Source organism: Coregonus clupeaformis, chromosome 33 (genome assembly GCF_020615455.1).
Source record: "Coregonus clupeaformis isolate EN_2021a chromosome 33, ASM2061545v1, whole genome shotgun sequence".
Lineage (NCBI taxonomy): Eukaryota > Metazoa > Chordata > Actinopteri > Salmoniformes > Salmonidae > Coregonus > Coregonus clupeaformis.
This window is the reverse complement of record NC_059224.1, coordinates 29,060,081-29,082,356: the sequence shown is the minus strand read 5'-3', so window position 1 is coordinate 29,082,356 and position 22,276 is coordinate 29,060,081. Positions and strand designations below refer to the sequence as shown.

The 22,276-nt window shown below is 38.4% G+C and overlaps 1 protein-coding gene and 1 pseudogene across 1 annotated transcript; both read right to left on the bottom strand.

The window, feature by feature from the left end:
• Positions 1-9,303: 9,303 nt before the first annotated feature.
• On the bottom strand, positions 9,304-14,565 carry LOC121548750 (annotated as a pseudogene).
• A 3,645-nt stretch (positions 14,566-18,210) lies between these two features.
• LOC121548961 (fatty acid-binding protein, brain) lies at positions 18,211-20,186 on the bottom strand. Its single transcript, XM_041860653.2, has 4 exons — positions 20,021-20,186; positions 19,695-19,867; positions 19,325-19,426; positions 18,211-18,494 (listed from the first exon to the last, which is right to left on the bottom strand). Exons 1-4 carry the CDS (start codon positions 20,091-20,093, stop codon positions 18,444-18,446), a joined length of 399 nt encoding a protein of 132 aa, XP_041716587.1. The 5' UTR covers positions 20,094-20,186; the 3' UTR covers positions 18,211-18,443.
• Positions 20,187-22,276: the final 2,090 nt, after the last annotated feature.

The following is a 22,276-nucleotide window of genomic DNA, read 5'->3' as shown; positions in this document are numbered from 1 at the left end:
CAAATGCTGAGTAAATTGTTGTGCCATCTTTTCTTTTCGGAAAATAAAAAGCATTTTTCTCATGAATAACCTCACTTTTTGTGCAACAGTTCCACTTGGAGTCAATTCGCTTCATACGGGTGTCTATGAGCAGGGGTTGTGAGAGAGAGCTTTCAATTTTGTGTAGATGAGGGATATACATTTTTAAATATAGTATACATCTAATCAAAAAAAATGTATTGTCCTATCATGATGGAACGATCTCCAACCCTATATCCTGGACACCCACCTGAGCGACCCATACACCAAAGAGAAGTTCCCATCTGTTTTATGGACCTGCTGTAAATTGCCTATATGCAGCCTAAACAGATAAATAAATGCGGTCAGAGACCTACTTGAGCAGCACTGCCCCCTCAAGATTCTGAGCCTGCCTGGCAGGGTTAGTCCTACAAAGCCAGAGCCCCCGATGGGGGAGCATAATATACAAGGAAATTCTCAAAGCTGCTAATGAGAACCTTGACGACCTTGTACCTAGCCGGTGGGGATTCCGGTGGGGTACCCCCACCCAGGTGGTGGCAGTGCTGGCAACACTGGCTGCAGTAACCCATGGGGAGGGGGTCACACTCGGACAATCAGAGAGGGGGCTTACTATTGTGGCCCAAGTGGCACAAAATAATCAAAGGTATGACTGCACGGAGATGCTTGGGAAAATGGTTACAACGGGGAACCAGAGTGTTTGTGTCTCAGGTGAAGAGGGTGGATCTGATCTCCATCACCTAGGACTTAACATAGATTAAATAGATTAATCAAATCTCACATTGTTGTTCACTTTTGCTCAATCTTGCATGCTTTCTCAAATGGCTGTAACTGTATATGCATTCGTAGATCAGGTCCTTTCTTGAGTTGGGCGATGGGATGTATCAACTATTGAGCATCTGATCTTGTGGCCCTCGGGGGCATAGGGATCCGGGAATCAGGGGTGGTATGCTGATCACTGGGATGACGGCCCAACTTGGGATGGGGAGGGGTTTTAGCGGGGGAATTAGTGGAGAACAATTGGAGGGTTATTTAGTAACATTGCAAATACCATGGTATAGATATATGGACACTCAATCACTATGGTATTTTCTATTGGTAAATTTACAAACATATATAATGACAAATAGATTTGAAACTTGTATCTCATTATGGTATGTGGTGAAATAAGTATAGCCAGTTATAATTGTAATGGCTTAGCAGATAATAACAAAAGAAGAACAATATTTACATGGCTCAAAGAGAAGGAATATAATATCTATTGTTTACAGGAAACCCTTTCAACAATTCTAGATGAAGTTGTGTGGAAATAGGAATGAGGGGGGCGAAATATACTTCTCCCATGGGCTAAGAAACTCAAAAGGGGTGATAATATTAATTAGATGGATTATTTTAAATATGTTATTGGACCATAAAAAAATATGGCTCATTAACCTTTACGGACCAAATATTGATGATCCACACTTCTTTGAAAATATATATATTGAATTATCGACCTTGCAAGCAATTCAAGACTCTATTATTATGGTGGGAGATTATAATACCGTTTTAAATAGCTCAGTGGACGGTAAAGGAAATCACACTACAAACAATCACACTCATGCTCTTATGGAAATCGTGAATGTCATGGATACATTAGACCTAGTAGATATATGGAGGCTTAAATATCCTGATCTAGTGAGATATACATGGCGGAGACTCAATCAAGCTAGTCGTCTTGACTTCTTTCTTATGTCATTCTCGTTGGCACCAAAAGTTTAAAAAGTGTTGATAGGGGACAGAATGTGGTTGGACCATCATATAATTGGCATATACATTACTCTTACTGAATTTCCACGTGGGCGAGGATATTGGAAATGTAATCAAAGCCTATTGGATGATAACTTGTTTTTAACTAGGACAGAGGAATTTATAACTGATTTTTTCCGACATAACATAGGTACAGCAAATCCCCTTATTGTATGGGACACCTTTAAATGTGCCTTTAGAGGCCATGCAATTCAGTACTCATCTCGAAAACAAGAGCAATTTAGGTCAAAAGAGTCCACACTAACAAAGGAAATAGAAGGTCTAACAGAACAGATAGATAGCAATAAAAACTGTAACATAGAGGCTCAGAATAAAAAGAAATTGAGAAACTTATTCAAGAAAGATCAAGTGTAATATATTATAAAAAATAAAGCAAACTGGATGGAATATGGGGAAAAATGCACCAAATTATTTTGTAATCTTCAACATAGGAATGCTACCAAAAATAATTTATTGAAACTGGTTACAAATGACGGAGTCACCCATGATTCACCAAATTATATTTTGAAGGAGGAAACAAAGTACTTTAAGCATATGTTTTCGTTTCAGTCGCCTCCATCTCCTCTAACTGAAGCAAATTGTAGAGATTTTTTTTCAATTGATAATGTAAAATTAACAGCCATACAGAAAGACTCATGTGAAGGTGAAATTACAGAGGAAGAACTTCTGGATGCAATTAAAGACTTTAAGTCCGGGAAAACTCCAGGGTTGGATGGCATACCAGTCGAGGTATACCAAACCTTTTTTGATATACTCAGAGGACCGTTATTAGCATGTTTTAACCACTCCTATGTAAATGGTAGATAATCAGACACTCAAGAAGAAGGTCTGATTTCATTATTACTGAAACAGGATACAAGTGGAAAATATAAAGATCCAGCCCATTAAAAAAATTGGCGGCCCCTTACACTTCAGTGTTGTGATGCAAAAATTATAGCAAAATGTATAGCGCATAGAATTAAAAAGGTATTGTCGGACATTATTCATTCTAATCAGACAGGTTTTTTACATGGACGATACATTGGAGATAATATAAGGCAAGTACTGGAAACAATAGAACACTATTAAAAATCTGGGAAACCAGGCCTACTATTCATAGCAGACTTCAAAAAGGCATTTGATAAAGTACGACTGGGGTTTATATATAAATGCCTGGAGCATTTCAATTTTTTTTCAATAAATTGGGTAAAAATCATGTATAGTAACCCTAGGTGTAAAATAGTAAATAATGGCTATTTCTCAGAAAGTTTTAAACTGTCAAGAGGAGTGAAACAAGGTTGTCCACTATCAGCATATCTATTTATTATTGCCATTGAGATGTTAGCTATTAAAATCAGATCCAACAATAATATCAAGGGATTAGAAATCCTGGGCTTAAAAACAAAGGTGTCATTGTACGCTGATGATTCATGTTTTCTTTTAAATCCACAACTTGAATCCCTCCACAGCTTCATAGAGGATCTAGATACATGTTCTAACCACTCTGGATTACAACCAAATTATGATAAATGTACTATATTACATATTGGATCACTAAAAAATAAAAAATTTACATTACCATGTAGTTTACCAATAAAATGGTCTGATGGTGATGTGGATATACTCGGAATACATATCCCGAATGAAATAAATGATCTCACTCCAAAAATATTTAATAGAAAGTTAGCAAAAATAGATAAGATCTTGCTAAAATGGAAAGGTAAATACCTGTCAATTTGTGGAAAAATCACCCTGATTAACTCTTTAGTATTATCCCAGTTTACTTATTTGCTTATGGTCTTGCCTACTGTTTTTTAAATTATATGAGAAAAAAATATTCCATTTTATTTATTTCTAAAACAAGCCATAGAAAGTTAGCTGCAATTTCAATTGAATCCTCCAGAAATGACAGAACAAATATTGCAACAAATATTGTGGTTAAACTCAAATATACTAATTGATAAAAAAACGTTCTTTTTGAGAAAATATTTTTAAAAGGTATAATCTTCGTAAATTATATTATCGGTAGGAATGGTGGCGTTGTCGCACATGCAGCTAACAAAAACATATGGAAATGTCTACCCAAAATTACAACCAAATAATTGCAGCATTACCGCAAAAATGGAAGAGGAAAGTGGAAGGAGGAAAAAGTAAGGAACTTGTCTGTCGGCCTTGCATTAAAGAACATAATTGGTTAAAGAAAATTGTGATAAATAAAAAAGTTTACCAGTTTCATTTAAGGACCAAAGGATTGACAGCCGTCCCATATAGATTGCAAAATAGTTGGGAAGAGATTTTTGACGTACCGATTCCATGGCATAGTGTTTATGAACAGATACGCAAAATGACGCCGGATTCAAAACTTAGAATTTTTCAATTTAAATTATTATATAAAATTCTTGCTACCAATAGAATGTTATTTGTATGGGGGATACAATCTTCCCAGCTCTGCAGATTTGGCTGTGAAGAGACAGAATCATTAGATAATTTGTTTTGGTACTGTCCATTTGTAGCTTGTTTCTGGACACAGGTCCAGGAATGGCTGAAGGATTGCAATATTTGCATGGAGCTGACCCTGCAGATAGCACTACTGGGTGATCTGAAAAGTCATAGTCAATTGATCAATAATATAATAATACTTTTAGCAAAAATTTTTATTTTCAATTTACAATCTGTAGAAACAATTAGAATAGAAAGGTTCAGAACTTTTGTAAAACATCACAGTACAGTTGAAAAATATATGGCAAATAGAAATCCAATATGGATGGTGTTAAGAGATAGATGGGAGGTGTTGAATGGAGCTGAATGGTGGGACTAATAACAACAACTAATAACAACAAGATAACTAGTGTAAGACATGCTGTATCCATAATAAGTATATAGGTTATATATTTTGAGCTTTTATGAAAGAGCACAGTTAGAAAGATATGGCATATAGAAACATACAGTGAGGGAAAAAAGTATTTGATCCCCTGCTGATTTTGTACGTTTGCCCACTGACAAAGACATGATCAGTCTATAATTTTAAATGGTAGGTTTATTTGAACAGTGAGAGACAGAATAACAACAACAAAATCCAGAAAAACGCATGTCAAAAATGTTATAAATTGATTTGCATTTTAATGAGGGAAATAAGTATTTGACCCCTCTGCAAAACATGACTTAGTACTTGGTGGCAAAACCCTTGTTGGCAATCACAGAGGTCAGACGTTTCTTGAAGTTGGCCACCAGGTTTGCACACATCTCAGGAGGGATTTTGTTCCACTCCTCTTTGCAGATCTTCTCCAAGTCATTAAGGTTTCAAGGCTGACGTTTGGCAACTCTGACCTTCAGCTCCCTCAACAGATTTTCTATGGGATTAAGGTCTGGAGACTGGCTAGGCCACTCCAGGACCTTAATGTGCTTCTTCTTGAGCCACTCCTTTGTTGCCTTGGCCGTGTGTTTTGGGTCATTGTCATGCTGGAATACCCAACCACGACCCATTTTCAATGCCCTGGCTGAGGGAAGGAGGTTCTCACCCAAGATTTGACGGTACATGGCCCCGACCATCGTCCCTTTGATGCAGTGAAGTTGTCCTGTCCCCTTAGCAGAAAAACACCCCCAAAGCATAATGTTTCCACCTCCATGTTTGACGGTGGGGATGGTGTTCTTGGGGTCATAGGCAGCATTCCTCCTCCTCCAAACACGGCGAGTTGACTTGATGCCAAAGAGCTCAATTTTGGTCTCATCTGACCACAACACTTTCACCCAGTTCTCCTCTGAATCATTCAGATGTTCATTGGCAAACTTCAGACGGGCCTGTATATGTGCTTTCTTGAGCAGGGGGACCTTGCGGGCGCTGCAGGATCTCAGTCCTTCACGGCGTAGTGTGTTACCAATTGTTTTCTTGGTGACTATGGTCCCAGCTGCCTTGAGATCATTGACAAGATCCTCCCGTGTAGTTCTGGGCTGATTCCTCACCGTTCTCATGATCATTGCAACTCCACGAGGTGAGATCTTGCATGGAGCCCCAGGCCGAGGGAGATTGACAGTTATTTTGTGTTTCTTCCATTTGCGTATAATTGCACCAACTGTTGTCACCTACTCACCAAGCTGCTTGGCGATGGTCTTGTAGCCCATTCCAGCCTTGTGTAGGTCTACAATCTTGTCCCTGACATCCTTGGAGAGCTCTTTGGTCTTGGCCATGGTGGAGAGTTTGGAATCTGATTGATTGATTGCTTCTGTGGACAGGTGTCTTTTATACAGGTAACAAGCTGAGATTAGGAGCACTCCCTTTAAAGAGTGTGCTCCTAATCTCAGCTCGTTACCTGTATAAAAGACACCTGGGAGCCAGAAATCTTTCTGATTGAGAGGGGGTCAAATACTTATTTCCCTCATTAAAATGCAAATCAAATTATAACATTTTTGACATGCGTTTTTCTGGATTTTGTTGTTGTTATTCTGTCTCTCACTGTTCAAATAAACCTACCATTAAAATTATAGACTGATCATTTATTTGTCAGTGGGCAAACGTACAAAATCAGCAGGGGATCAAATACGTTTTTCCCTCACTGTACCAGATTGACATCATGAAAATTATCGGAGGAAGTTCAGGAGTAAAAACAAACAAAATATAATTATTGAATGTGTCCATAAAATGTATATAGTATGTATAAGCATGAAGTAGAGGCCTAAGCATTGTTGTTCACTAGTTTACTCAAATTAGGGAAGGGATGGTGGGGTTGGAATGTAATAAAGGGAAATATATATATATTTAAAGGATATTTATGTATATATATATATGTATATGCGTATATGTATGTATGTGTATATATATATATATATATATATATATATATATATATATATATATATATATGCGAGAGAGAAAAAAGAAAACAAACATATGGGGGATTGGAAGTGACGCAGACAATTACATTGATGGAAGTTACAATCGATCTGCAATATTAAAGCTGATCTATCCCCTAAAAAAAAAAAATAATACAAATATTTGCTTTATACTGCAAGCAAAGCAATTCACAGTTTACAGTGTATTCAATAACTGCCAGGCGTTTTAAAAAGCAATAACCATACAGTGTACATAGTAGTTAGTTATCTATTTCTCTATGATTTCAACATGTCACAGAGAAATCAATAAGAGGTAAAAAAGTTTGACAAAATATTTGGCCTTTTGCAATTACAGTACCAGTCCAAAGTTTGGACACACCTACTCATTCCAAAGTTTTTCTTTATTTTTACTATTTTCTACATTGTAGAATAATAGTGAAGACATCAAGACTATGAAATAACACACATGGAATCATGTAGTAACCAAAAAAGTGTTAAACAAATCAAAATATATATAGGGTATAGCCACCCTTTGCCTTGACCACAGCTTTGCACACTCTTGGCATTCTCTCAACCAGCTTCACCTGGAATGCTTTTCCAACAGTCTTGAAGGAGTTCCCACATGTGCTGAGCACTTGTTGGCTGCTTTTCCTTCACTCTGCGATCCGACTCATCCCAAACCATCTCAATTGGGTTGAGGTCGGGGGACTGTGGAGGCCAGGTCACCTGATGCAGCATTCCATCACTCTCCTTCTTGGTAAAATAGCCCTTACACAGCCTGGAAGTGTGTTGGGTCATTGTCCTGTTGAAAAACAAATGATAGTCCCACTAAGCCCAAACCAGATGGTATGGCGTATCACTGCAGAATGCTGTGGTAGCCATGCTGGTTGTGTGCCTTGAATTCTAAATCAATCATTGACAGTGTCACCAGCAAAGCACCCCCACACCATAACACCTCCTCCTCCATGCTTTAGGGTGGGAAATACACATGCGGAGATCATCTGTTCACCCACACCGTGTCTCACAAAGCCACGGCGGTTGGAACCAAAAATCTCAAATTTGGAAAAGTTTCCACCGGTCTAATGTCCATTGCTCGTGTTTCTTGGCCCAAACAAGTCTCTTCTTATTATTGGTGTCCTTTAGTAGTGGTTTCTTTGCAGCAATTTGACCATGAAGGCCTGATTCACACAGTCTCCTCTGAACAGTTGATGTTGAGATGTGTCTGTTACTTGAACTCTGTGAAGCATTTATTTGGGCTGCAATTTCTGAGGCTGGTAACTCTAATGAACTTATCCTCTGCAGCAGAGGTAACTCTGGGTCTTCCATTTCTGTGGCGGTCCTCATGAGAGCCAGTTTCATCATAGCTCTTGATGGTTTTTGTGACTGCATTAAAATAAACTTTCAAAGTTCTTGAAATGTTCCGTATTGACTGACCTTCATGTCTTAAAGTAATGATGGACTGTTGTTTCTCTTTGCTTATTTGAGCTGTTCTTGCCACAATATGGACTTGGTCTTTTACCAAATAGGGCTATCTTCTGTATACCAACCCTACCTTGTCACAACACAACTGATTGGCTCAAACGCATTAAGAAGGAAATAAATTCCACAAATTAACTTTTAACAAGGCACACCTGTTAATTGAAATGCATTCGAGGTGACCCTCTCATGAAGCTGGTTGAGAGAATGCCAAGAGTGTGCAAAGCTGTCATCAAGGCAAAGGGTTGCTATTTGAAGAATCTCAAATATGAAATATATTTTGATTTGTTTTACACTTTTTTTTGGCTACTACATGATTCCATATGTGTTATTTCAAAGTTTTGATGTCTTCACTATTATTCCACAATGTAAAAATAGTAAAAATAAAGAAAAACCCTTGAATGAGTAGGTGTGTCCAAACTGTTGACTGGTGACTGGTATTGTATATAATTATCAACATTATCATCTGGTATTGTGTCCACATTTCGACCTTGGAGTTGCTTAAATTGTAATTGAAAACATATGAAATATCTCTACAGCATTTATAAAATCCCAGAATTTTTCCATTACAGAAACTCACAATAAAAATATCCCTGTTTTAGTGTCCATTTTCAATACATTTGAAATAGGAGGTATGGTCCAAGGACTGCACCTCACAGACCTGAGTCAACTTGCAGGCCCCATCACCCACAATGGTATCATCATAGCTCACCATAAAATCGCAAAAATACTTCTGAACCACTTCGCTTTGCTGCATCTCTAAACTCAGGGCAAGTTTAAACAAGCTGTGTGGCTGAATATCCTTTCATCCAAACGGTTCAGTCATTACGTATTCAATTTTCCAGTCAGATCTTTGGCTTCGGTGAGATTCAAGTAGTACTGCCAAATATCCTTCAGAGAGAGAAAGACTATTTCAAAACCATGAAAAGCAATATAAAAAAAAATCGCTCTGAGAGAGTACCTTGATTAGAAGTAGATGTGTTATGAATGACAGTACCATTAATCATGAAGGAACAGCATTGCTGTGGGTCTAGGGCAGGGATCATCAACTAGATTCAGCCGCGGGACGATTTTTTCTTGAGCGGATGGTCGGGAAGCCAGAACATGATTACAAATCATTTGTAGACTGCAAATTGACTGCAAGAAGCCCAAACCAATATAATATTTTACTAAAACATAATAATTTCAAGCCTTGCTTACATTTGTATACGATCACGTGTCTCTCTCTGTATTATGCATGGTAATAATAGGGAATAGATTTCCAAAATGTATAATGATTTGGAGCTGATTTCCTGGGGGTCTTACAGTCTTTTATGTCCAACAATGAAAATCCCCTCCTCCCTCCCCCCAAAATGGCCACCAGCTGGGGAACCCTGGTCTAGGGGTTTGTTAAGCTGTTGAGACTGAATGCTCCTCATTTGAAAAAGTATAGTCAAGAGTTCTGATTCGTTCTTATTTTCCACAAGGCCTTTTCTTAACAGATTACCCCAGGAAGTAGAGTTACAAAGAGACTGACGGTGATTTTCAAAGGCTGTGCCCACTGTTGACTGTGGCGCTTACATGTTTGAGCTCCCGTCTTTGGGGCATGCTGAAATCACCTGTAAGCTACTCTGAGCTCTATGCTGTATAAACAAGAATCCCAATGGGATTGCTCTGAAGAAACTGTACTTTGATATACCAATACAAGGACAGATCAGTGTTGACCTTATGAAAATTATAGGAGGGGAAGTGAAAATGCAGAACTGAAATCAACCTCTGCATGGTAATGATGAAATAAGTTCAGCCTAACTACATCACCTTGAGAGGGTTAATGTTAGACATGAGGATGATAATACATAATGAATGGATATTTCCAAACATGTTCAAATGAAAGTAGATTGTCCCAAACCCCCGGATAATGGTGGTTTACAAGTTAACTGAGTTCCCCACTTACCAGCTGCCCGTAGTCCTATGGGTTATAGTGGGACATGCGGAAGGCTGGGTTGTTGGAGTACGGCTCTTCTGCACTTTTGATTGGAGTAACAGCCGGTGTGACAAACAGGGAATTAATTGGCTCCCCTTCAAAGCAAACAAATGATGATTTGGTTAAATAAATACATGGCTAAAGGCATTAATTCCTTAGTTCCTCCTCCATTGCATTAAGCTAGCTAATTATACAAACAAGCATTTTTGTGGCTGTGGGGATTCTAGCCAACACTGACAGTCATGATAACACTGAACCCACAGGAGGTTAATGGGTCACATTGGTGGATGTGGATTGTCTGAGTAGTTGAACATGTTCTAAATGCGTCATTATAGTTGGAAAGGTACAAAAGGTCACTCAGCATATGATGCCTCGTTGGTTTGTAGGAAGGAGAGTTCCTAATTTGATGATAGATAAAAATAATGTTCAAACCTCATCCTGACCCAGTCACTTACCAGACAAAAATGCACTTTGGCAAAAGAGGGTATGATTAAGTTTACAGCATATTATCTATTGAATACTATTAATGCTATCAATACTATAAGTTAATCAATACTAGTTACCCCTTGATGACAGTCACTTATCCAACACAGAGCCTTGACACTATCCAGTGACTTACCTTGCTGATTGTGCAAGACCATTATGCTGTCTCTGTGAGTGTGGCCATAGAAATGCCCTGAGATGATGTCACTGTAGTTGCGAAAGGTCTTCACAAGTCTCTCATTGTAGACTTCTCTGACGACGGTGGTATTCCTGGCATAGGGCAAGTAACCCACTGGAACATGAGCAATGACAGGAGAAACAGCATGTTTAGGCACCATAGGACTGGTTTGAGTCAAACCTTGCTTTAAAAAGATATGTCAGTCTTCCATGTTATATCCTGTATAAGCAGTCTTCTGGTGCTTAGAATCCATGCAGGACTATTCAGAAGCCATCCTCACCTGGCTAGACATATTCCATCTACTAAGTAATGTAGCTACAGTGCCTTCAGAAAGTATTCACATGCCTTGAGTTTTTCCACATTTTGTTGTTTTACAAAGTGAGATTAAAATTGATTAATTGTAATTCTTTGTCAACGATCTACACAAAATACTCAAATGTCAAAGTGGAAGAAACATTTTAACATTTGTAAAAAACTTCAATGAAAATAAAACTAATATATCTTGATTAGATAAGTATTCAACCCCCTGAGTCAATACATGTTAGAATCACCTTCAGCAGTGAGTCTTTCTGGGTAAGTCTCTAAGAGCTTTCCACACCTGGATTATGCAACATTTGTCCATTACTCTTTTCAAAATTCTTCAAGCTCTGTCAAATTGGTTGTTGGTCATTGCTGGAAAACCCTTTTCAGGTCTTGCCATAGATTTTCAAGCAGATTTAAGTCAAAACTGTAACTCGGCCATTAAGGAACATTCCCTGTCTTCTTGGTAAGCAACTCCAGTGTAGATTTGGCCTTGTGTTTTAGGTTATTGTCCTGCTGAAAGGTGAATTCATCTCCCAGTGTCTGGTGGAAAGCAGACTGAACCAAGTCTTCCTCTCGGATTTTGCCTGTGCTTAGCTCCATTCCTGTTTTTTTTATCCTGAAAAACTCCACAGTCCTTAATGATTACAAGCATACCCATAACATAATGCAGCCAGCACTATGCTTGAAAATATGGAGAGTGGTACTCAGGGATGTGTTGTGTTGGATTTTCCCCAAACATAAGACTTTGTATTCAGGACCAGAAGTTAATTCCTTTGCCATATGTTTTGCAGTATTACTTTATAGCCTTGTTGCAGACAGGATGCATGTTTAGGAAAAAAGGTATTCTGTACAGGCATCCTTCTTCTCACTCTGTCAATTAGGTGAGTATTGTGGACTAACTACAATGTTGTTGATCCATCTGCAGTTTTCTCCTATCAGAGCCATTAAACTCTGTTTAAAAGTAACCATTGGCCTCAAGGTGAAATCCCTGAGCGGTTTCCTTCCTCTCCAGCAACTGAGTTAGGAAGGACGCCTATATCTTTGTAGTGACTGGGTGTATTGATACACCATCCAAAGTTTCATTAATAACTTCACCATGACCAAAGGGATATTCAATGTAATTTTTACCCATCTACCAATAGGTGCCCTTCTTTGCGAGGCATTGGAAAACCACCCTGGTCTTTGTGGATGAATCTGTGTTTGAAATTCAATGCTCGACTGAGGGACCTTGCAGATAATTGTATGTGTGGGGTACAGAGATGAGGTAGTCATTCAAATATCATATTGAACACTATTATTGCACACAAAGTGAGTCCATTCAACTTATTACGTGACTTGTTAAGAACATTTTTACTCCTGAACTTATTTAGGCTTGCCATAACAAATGGATTGAATACTTACTGACTCAAGACATTTTCAGCTTTTCATTTTTAAATAATTTGTAAAACATAAATAAAAAAACATGATTCCACTTTGACATTATGGGGTATTGTGTATAGGCCAGTTAAGCATTTTAAATTACAGGTTGTAATGCAACAAAATAGGAAAATCGCCATGGAGGATTAATACTTTTGCAAGGCACTGTAGTATAGGATTGTGTTCAGGCTTATCAGTCGCAGCTTGGGCTGCATCAACTGAGAGTAAAATCCGCCTTCACAAAATGGACACTTACATTTTTACATTTTAGTCATTTAGCAGACACTCTTATCCAGAGTGACTTAGAGTAGTGAGTGCATACATTTTCATTCATACTGGTTCCCCGTGGGAATTGAACCCACAACCCTGGCGTTGCAAGTGTCATGCTCTACCAACTGAGACCCGCAGGACAAAAAATTCAAGGTAAGGTTATTGTGTGCTGGGTCAAGTTATTGTGAGTTCTGCAATGGTGATCAATATGTAATGTTTATGGACATTAAAAACAATGCAAAAAATAATTGCAAAGTACCAAGAGGCCTGATCAGCAGGCCTAAAATGAGTTCTCTCACGTCCTAGCCACAAGCAGCTTACCTTCTCTTTGAGTTACAAGGGCTTCTGGCTTCAACCAAGGCTCCCACAGTTTGGCTGCAGCCTGGTAAATATCATTAGTAGAGGTCGGAAGTTGATCCTGAAAATAATATTTAACACTATGATGAAAATACAGTACATATACAAAAAAATGAAACAGAAACATTCTTATAGAGGTAAAATGGGCAATCAACTGCTGCCCACACTAAAAATGCATGAAGGAAACTATCTTTCAGACACGCCGATACAATCTCCGGTTTGACCCAGGGTGTCTACCACTCTCAGCATTTAACATGATGTCTATCCATCACAGGTCATCTCCACCCCATCACCTCCCACATGTGGAATAGATAGAATACCTGTGGTCAATAGTCGCGGTTCCCGAGGGCGGGGTACAACGGCATGTCTAGGAGGAACTCCCTGATGGTTTGAGTCATGTTGCTGATGACTCGGATCACCACGTCCGTGGATAGCTCCCCTGATGGGACATGTGGAGGACTGTCTCTAAAGAGAGGAATAAGCTCATTCTAATAACTTATTAGAGAGAGCCCAGGGCAGAATTAATTAAATAAAACAAAGATCTGCTCATATATTACCCCTAAATCCCTGTAATCACATTTGAATCTAGGTGCAGTGGCAGGGCCTTTCACCAAAGCATCTTAATTATGCTTACCATGCATTATACATGCCAATAAAATGTCAGGCTTAACCGATTAACTGAAGATTTGTGAAATGAACTAGCTTAGCACCATACACATGCAGTACAAGTCCTTTCGTGTTGTGTATGATTCATATTTTCAGGCCTTAGCATAGCATTTAGTAAATTTTTAGTAGCCTTTGCTATGCATTGCTCTTTACTCTATTCATATGCACACCTATCTGATGCTGAGTCATCCCCACTGGTTGCACGTTGGCATAATGACTTTATAGCACTGTTTTCATATCAGCAGAAGGATTTAAGGCCTATTTGGCTGCTGTGCAAATTACTTATTGCATTTCGGGTTGAGACAGCCTAGAGCCGATTCAAGACGATACACTATACAGACATTGTTCATGCTTCACTGAGTAAATCACAGATTTGTTGCTTATTTTACAACAATTCCATCAGTGACAAAATCATTGTTAGTTATCCAATGACAGGAAGGAGGAAGCAATATGTTTTTGTTAATTGTTTAACCTCTCAAATGGTGCACAGTGTACTTCTCCAATTTTGTGGTATATGAAACAGGAAAACAAATCCACATTAACACCACATATTGATTTCCATACCATATAAAGCTACAAACCCTGTCCAAATCATAAACTCCGGCTGTGGGGGCACTTGTTTCGTTTTGTTTTTCATACCAGATAAAGCTACAAACCTTGTCCAGATCATAAACTCTGGCTGTGGGGCCACTTGTTTCACCCTAGACTCTGTCGTACATGAAAAGTCCAGGAGGCCGGCGGTTTCTGTGATACTGGAACCGGCATGCCTGGCACCGACGATCATGCCACGGTCAAAGTCTCTTAGGTCACTCGTTTTGTCCATTCTAATGTTCAATCTAACAGTACCTGAATGCCTCGATGCCTGTCTGCCTGCTATATACAGTGGGGAGAACAAATATTTGATACACTGCCGATTTTGCAGGTTTTCCTACTTACAAAGCATGTAGAGGTCTGTAATTCAAAAAATCCAGAAAATCATATTGTATGATTTTAAAGTAATTAATTTGCATTTTATTGCATGACATAAGTATTTGATACATCAGAAAAGCAGAACTTAATACTTGGTACAGAAACCTTTGTTTGCAATTACAGAGATCATATGTTTCCTGTAGGTCTTGACCAGGTTTGCACACACTGCAGCAGGGATTTTGGCCCACTCCTCCATACAGACCTTCTCCAGATCCTTCAGGTTTCGGGGCTGTCGCTGGGCAATACGGACTTTCAGCTCCCTCCAAAGATTTTCTATTGGGTTCAGGTCTGGAGACTGGCTAGGCCACTCCAGGACCTTGAGATGCTTCTTACGGAGCCACTCCTTAGTTGCCCTGGCTGTGTGTTTCGGGTCGTTGTCATGCTGGAAGACCCAGCCACGACCCATCTTCAATGCTCTTACTGAGGGAAGGAGGTTGTTGGCCAAGATCTCGCGATACATGGCCCCATCCATCCTTCCCTCAATACGGTGCAGTCGTCCTGTCCCCTTTGCAGAAAAGCATCCCCAAAGAATGATGTTTCCACCTCCATGCTTCACGGTTGGGATGGTGTTCTTGGGGTTGTACTCATCCTTCTTCTTCCTCCAAACACGGCGAGTGGAGTTTAGACCAAAAAGCTCTATTTTTGTCTCATCAGACCACATGACCTTCTCCCATTCCTCCTCTGGATCATCCAGATGGTCATTGGCAAACTTCAGATGGGCCTGGACATGCGCTGGCTTGAGCAGGGGAACCTTGCGTGCGCTGCAGGATTTTAATCCATGACGGCGTAGTGTGTTACTAATGGTTTTCTTTGAGACTGTGGTCCCAGCTCTCTTCAGGTCATTGACCAGGTCCTGCCGTGTAGTTCTGGGCTGATCCCTCACCTTCCTCATAATCATTGATGCCCCACGAGGTGAGATCTTGCATGGAGCCCCAGACCGAGGGTGATTGACCGTCATCTTGAACTTCTTCCATTTTCTAATAATTGCGCCAACAGTTGTTGCCTTCTCACCAAGCTGCTTGCCTATTGTCCTGTAGCCCATCCCAGCCTTGTGCAGGTCTACAATTTTATCCCTGATGTCCTTATACAGCTCTCTGGTCTTGGCCATTGTGGAGAGGTTGGAGTCTGTTTGATTGAGTGTGTGGACAGGTGTCTTTTATACAGGTAACGAGTTCAAACAGGTGCAGTTAATACAGGTAATGAGTGGAGAACAGGAGGGCTTCTTAAAGAAAAACTAACAGGTCTGTGAGTGCCGGAATTCTTACTGGTTGGTAGGTGATCAAATACTTATGTCATGCAATAAAATGCAAATTAATTACTTAAAAATCATACAATGTGATTTTCTGGATTTTTGTGGATTTTTGAAGTGTACCTATGATAAAAATTACAGACCTCTACATGCTTTGTAAGTAGGAAAACCTGCAAAATCGGCAGTGTATCAAATACTTGTTTTCCCCACTGTACGTATAGCAAGCCACGACCACGTGACTTTTTCGTCATTTTCGTGAATGGGGTGGTGTACCTAATTAACTGGCCCCTGTGTATACCACCTTTTGCAACACTTTACAGAATAGTAACAAATTGTTTTCATCAGAAGAGAAATCTGTGCAATTGTGTTCACTGTTTCCGGTAATCAATAAATACTACTACACAGAATTCTAAATCACACTATCAGTGTCACACCATGTAAAATACATGGATAGATCTAGACAATGGGGACTGTCTAATTGTGTTAGGATGTTTTACAATATTGTGGACAGGCAGAGATTTAGAGATTGAAGTTGGGTTACTTCTAAGTCATTATCTTCAACATTGTGACCTTCCATTACAGAACTTTGCTTGTGTGTGGATTGAGGCCTATACATTCAAATCAGTTGTTTCTCCATTGTATCAACATTTCCTTATTTCTATTGTGGATTGTGTTTCTACAAAACTATAAGCAAACCAGCCTTTGTATTGAATGCATGGAATTGGATTGTGATGACACTGATTAATGAATCCTGCACACTGTCTATTTGATTAGATGAATATGAAATTGTTTGGTAAGATATGCTTAAATTGTTTGTAATTACCCATAATTCTGCACATTTGGTTAGTTGTCCTTCTGATTTTGATCATCATGATTTAGTGACCATAAATAAAATGTGTTGATCTACTGGGATTTTTTTTTTAACAGACTAACTTTCTGTTTTGTCTGTTTAGCCTATCATTGCCTTAATCTTTTTGCAGGCAGTCATGTTCTTTTGTTAATGTATTTGCAATTTTGACCACATTTTGAAAACGCATTTACTGTTTGCAAAAGGCCACAGAGTTGTGAAAATCCACAATATTGTTTTTTTAAAATGCTGTACACCATTGAGAAAAACTGTACAAACATAGAATATAATATAAATGGCAAATACCAGCATGCGCTTACAATTTATTTGCAAAAATGGTTGACAGCTCAACAATCAGCTTACAAAATCATTCATGGGTGCAATCAACGCATATAAACAACGTACCTATGCTTGGCAGGTGAATGCTATTTACAGGTGCAAGAGGCGCCGCGTAAATCAGCAACCCGTTGAACAGCAGCCCAACCCGAAGGGACACGACGCTCATACTGTCACATTAAGCTCATAAAATGTGAGCGAAAATGCATCGTTGAAGTTTAGATACAAACAGGAAGTATGGTGGTCATGTGACTGATTTAGAGTCGAGAGAAAGCAGAGGTCGCCCGGCGCTGATCTACTAAAATAATATTTGACTTTGGCGCACGCATACACACGCCAAAGGCCCTTTTGCAACATTGTTACAACATGGACTTCCAAGTGATGTGAGCTTGATTTCTGCTGATACATTGTATTGAATAGTCATAACATGAATACATTGTGGCAGACACAGACGTAAGATCTTACCTATGAGAAGAACTACTGCAATGCAGGACATTTAAAACGTGTAGTGTATTCGAGGTTTAGAAAGGCTTCTGAAGTTTCCACTTTGAAATGTCAGACTTGATTTTTCCTTACGAAAAATGTATCAACCGCTATAAAAATGTTCATTAATTATAATCCACATAATAATTCACATTTCCTGTTGTTGCAGAACTATTTTCCTGTTGTAGCAAACTGGCTCCAATTAAGATCCTACATATGTCGGCTACACATTGTTTCAATCTCAATGCAAGTTTGGAACACCATTATAATGGTTTGATTAGGATATATTTTCTCCATCTAACATGTTACATAACAGTTAATAACACTAAATGTGTGAACTAATATATGGCCTATTATTGTGAGGTAGGACTACAGATAGGTAGCCTACAAAAGCCTCAAAATGACAGATAGTGGTTTGAGGATTTCACTCTCTGTGAGATATATACCAACTCAGCCTACACAAGTGATAACTTGACAGTCTCACAGACAGACTTGCTCAATCATTGAGTGAGTGAATATGTTGACTTTGAGGAAATTGCACAATCAATGGGTATCAGTCATTTAAATAATAGAGTAAAAATATATACTTTTTGAGTTAATTTTTTTATTTCAGTATGTTTCACACAGGTTTACAAAGGATGATCTATCATGAAAGAAATGTATATAAAAATTTCTTACAAAAAAGATTTCCAGCCCATGTCATAAAACAGTTGGAAGGATGAAGTGCAAAGGTCAGCATACAGTAAAAAACAAAAAACATATTGGCTGTCTTCCAGTAAAATGGACTCAAATGATTTAACTAGTGATGACTCTCAGCTCATGCCTTCTCATAGGTACGCACCGCCACAATGTCTTCAAATGTGAGAGTCTGTGGATCAGATAAAATAAAAAATAAATAACTGTGAAATTAGTAAATCAAACATGAAATAGAGTATATGAATGAAATGAATGAATTAATATGAATTACATTTTATTTTAGTGTCAAATCGCCAATTGGCAACCCATCCCGTTTGGGATTAATTGACACAAACAAACATTACAATAATTCACTGTGGTAATTCAATGATAATTCTTCTTCCGGTGTTCTCTGCATTGCACATTGCATAAAGAGTGAACAAAATGTAAGGTAAAAATCTATACATAATAGTAAATAAGGTTATCCAAACAATAATTATATCCCTAGAGCAGTAAAATAATATACATACATACATACATACATACATACATACATACATACATACATACAGATGGTTATTCATAATTATTAAAAGTACAATATTGCTCGTTTTATGGTGATAAAAATAAGAGTCCAGTTTCTATTAGCAATACATCTCATCAGGTCAGACCGGAAATGATCATTGTATAATATGATAATTGTATTATATGATACTTGTATAATATGATAATTGCATAATATGGACTATTAGAGGTAAGCCTGCAAACTTGCATTTAAAAAATGTGATGTAAAACTACAGTCATCATGTTGAACTGATGAGGACAATGCACATTTTCTTTACTAATTTGCAGATCTCTCCACATTGACAACTATACTACTATGCTTCAGCATAAAGGCTTTCAACATAGAAATACCCTTTCCACCAGTACTAGTACTAGTGGGCTTGCTTCCTCACTGCCTTGTTTCATCATCCATATTATCCAGGAATTCACATTTCAGAATTAACTCAGTAAGGCTCTTACCATGACCAATTTTCCGTCCTTGATTTCTCTCACAAACTTGGTCTCCTTGCCGTCCCACTTCTGAACGTGCGCAAGCTTATCGCCATCCAAACTCACAGTGGACTGCAAACAGATGGGAAAAAATAGGTCAGAATATTGCTCTCACCAACTAGTTACATATAGTTACAATGTTATTGTAACTTCTATCAAGCAAGAGATACAATACTTGCAATCTTTCCGTACAACATCCAAAATATAATCCAGATCATATTACTCTTACAAATATATTTGGACTGGGCTCTGTAACAGGCTTCTCAAACCCAGTGAAAAATATGAGCCATGTAGTGTATATCCACAATTTTGACCATGAATCCCACGTTGTAGCACTTACTTTACAGTTTCTGTCATCTGCAGTTGCTTCATCAAACTCCTCTCCCAGTTTGAAGGATATTTCAGTGTTCTTGAAAGTACTCTGGGTTTTTACGACCACTTTGTCCCCCTCTTTTGCGATGATAACGGTTGGTTTGGTCACATTTCCGACCTGCCTTGTTGCAAAACCAACACCTGCGAAATTAAAGAAAAAAGTAAATAAGAGGTGTGATCATGCAAAAGACATGACCTGATGCGAACTACCATACATCATGTAATTGATCAAATATAGGTCATAAATAAAATGTGGTATTATTAGGTTATAATTTGAAAGTTATAAAAACTCACCAAGTGCTTTCATGTACTCATCGAAGTTTTCACTGTCGACCAGTTTCCAGGTGGCACAGAAGGCATCAACCATGATGAAGAGTTAGAGGACCGTGAAATAAGAGAACTGAGGTAAAGTTGAAACTGATGGTGCCGTGAGTCTTTATGAGCGTTTTCAGTAACACCTACATTATTGTTTGGGGCTTATTAATATTCATCCTATATGGGGCGGATACTTACTTCCCATTGGCTCAGGAGATGCTCTCTATCTTCTGATTGGTGTTGAGCGCTTCTAAAGCTATATTTCGATTTTTACTTTACGTAGCGTGATTTGACTCAAAGTACCCATTGCAAAATACAATTATTATTTATCAACTGATCGTGCATTGATTGCAGTTGCATATCTGTCTTGTGACTTACTAGAGTAAAGTTCTGCACGGTAAATGGAATGTGTCATATCTAGGGCTGTGAAAACACTCAGCCGGAATCAGAGCTTGTTTGATAATCCTTTGTCAAGTGGATTAACCACTCAAACAGTCTCATGGACTTTCAGCATTGAGGACAGCCATTATGCACTCTGTGTGCATTCAACTAAGGCATATGTTTCAGGCAAAGAAAGCTATTAATTTCCATTATCCTAAATCTGAAGCAAAGTAAAAATTGAAAGTTTATTTATTGCATTATTGGGTAGGCTATGGTTAAAGTAATTATTCCATAGCATGACATCAGGTTCTGACTATTCTGATTAAATATGTGATGAATATGTATGCATGTGCATGTATGAATACTATTAGGAGACAATCATCTGTTTTACTTGGCCCTCTAAAGATGTTCAGTGCTTTGTTTCCAAGCGTTGTGAAATTTGATACAGAGTAAATTAACATGGGTAGCCTAATTCATAGCGATAGTTACCGGAGTGTAACTCCAGTTCTATGAGTGGAGCAGAGCCCCATAGGGGAGCTCTGCTCCTATTGGTTGCCTAGGCAGCGGGGTAAACCAATAGGAGCAGAGCTCCCCTATGGGGCGGAGCTCCACGATATAGAACATGTAGATTTCTTATTACAGTAACACGCATAATCCATATTTGAACAAAGATGTCTCCTTCATTTATTGTTTCAGTATATCTATATTCAGTTAACAATTTGCTATATATTTAATGTCAATAAAAAAGGGTGTTATAAAAAGAGAATGTACTGTGTATTTGCCAGTGGCTTCTGTAAAATCCGTTAATGTCGGTGTGAAAGACATGTTTGGTGCCCTCCTCTGGCCAAATCAGTCACCAGACACTACGGTACAATACAGTATAAGACACATAAATCTAAAAAATCTTAATTTTTTCAATGGTGACAAACACACCACAATATTCTGGTTTCATTGCTAAGAAAAGCTCTGCTGACATACTGTATTATTTCAGCTGACTAAGGGAAAGTAGGACAGACAATGTAATCACCATTTTACTGCCAATGATTACACAACGTAAGTTGGTATCAATTTTACTGTGTAATGAGATGCCTCCCTTTTACAAAGACAATAAACAAACATATATTTCTTAATTATAGCCTCTGAAAAATATTCACAACAATGCCGTACATAGAGCATAATGTTTATTACCTGCAGTGGAAATTGAAATGCATTTTACAGGGTGGCAAATATAATGTAAAACTCTATTTACAGCCCGAAAATACATGTATTTTTTACTTCTAATAACTCTGCTGTTAATAATGTATATTTTAACAGTAAAAAACACACGGTAGAGGTTGCACTGTAGCACACTAATAAACCACAATTATAAGATTGTACTTACAGTGAGGGAAAAAAGTATTTGATCCCCTGCTGATTTTGTACATTTGCCCACTGACAAAGAAATGATCCGTCTATAATTGTAATGGTAGGTTTATTTGAACAGTGAGAGACAGAATAACAACAAAGAAATCCAGAAAAACGCATGTCAAAAATGTTATAAATCGATATGCATTTTAATGAGGGAAATAAGTATTTGACCCCCTCTCAATCAGAAAGATTTCTAGCTCCCAGGTGTCTTTTATACAGGTAATGAGCTGAGATTAGGAGCACACTCTTAAAGGCAGTGCTCCTAATCTCAGCTTGTTACCTGTATAAAAGACACCTGTCCACAGAAGCAATCAATCAATCAGATTCCAAACTCTCCACCATGACCAAGACCAAAGAGCTCTCCAAGGATGTCAGGGACAAGATTGTAGACCTACACAAGGCTGGAATGGGCTACAAGACCATCGCCAAGCAGCTTGGTGAGTAGGT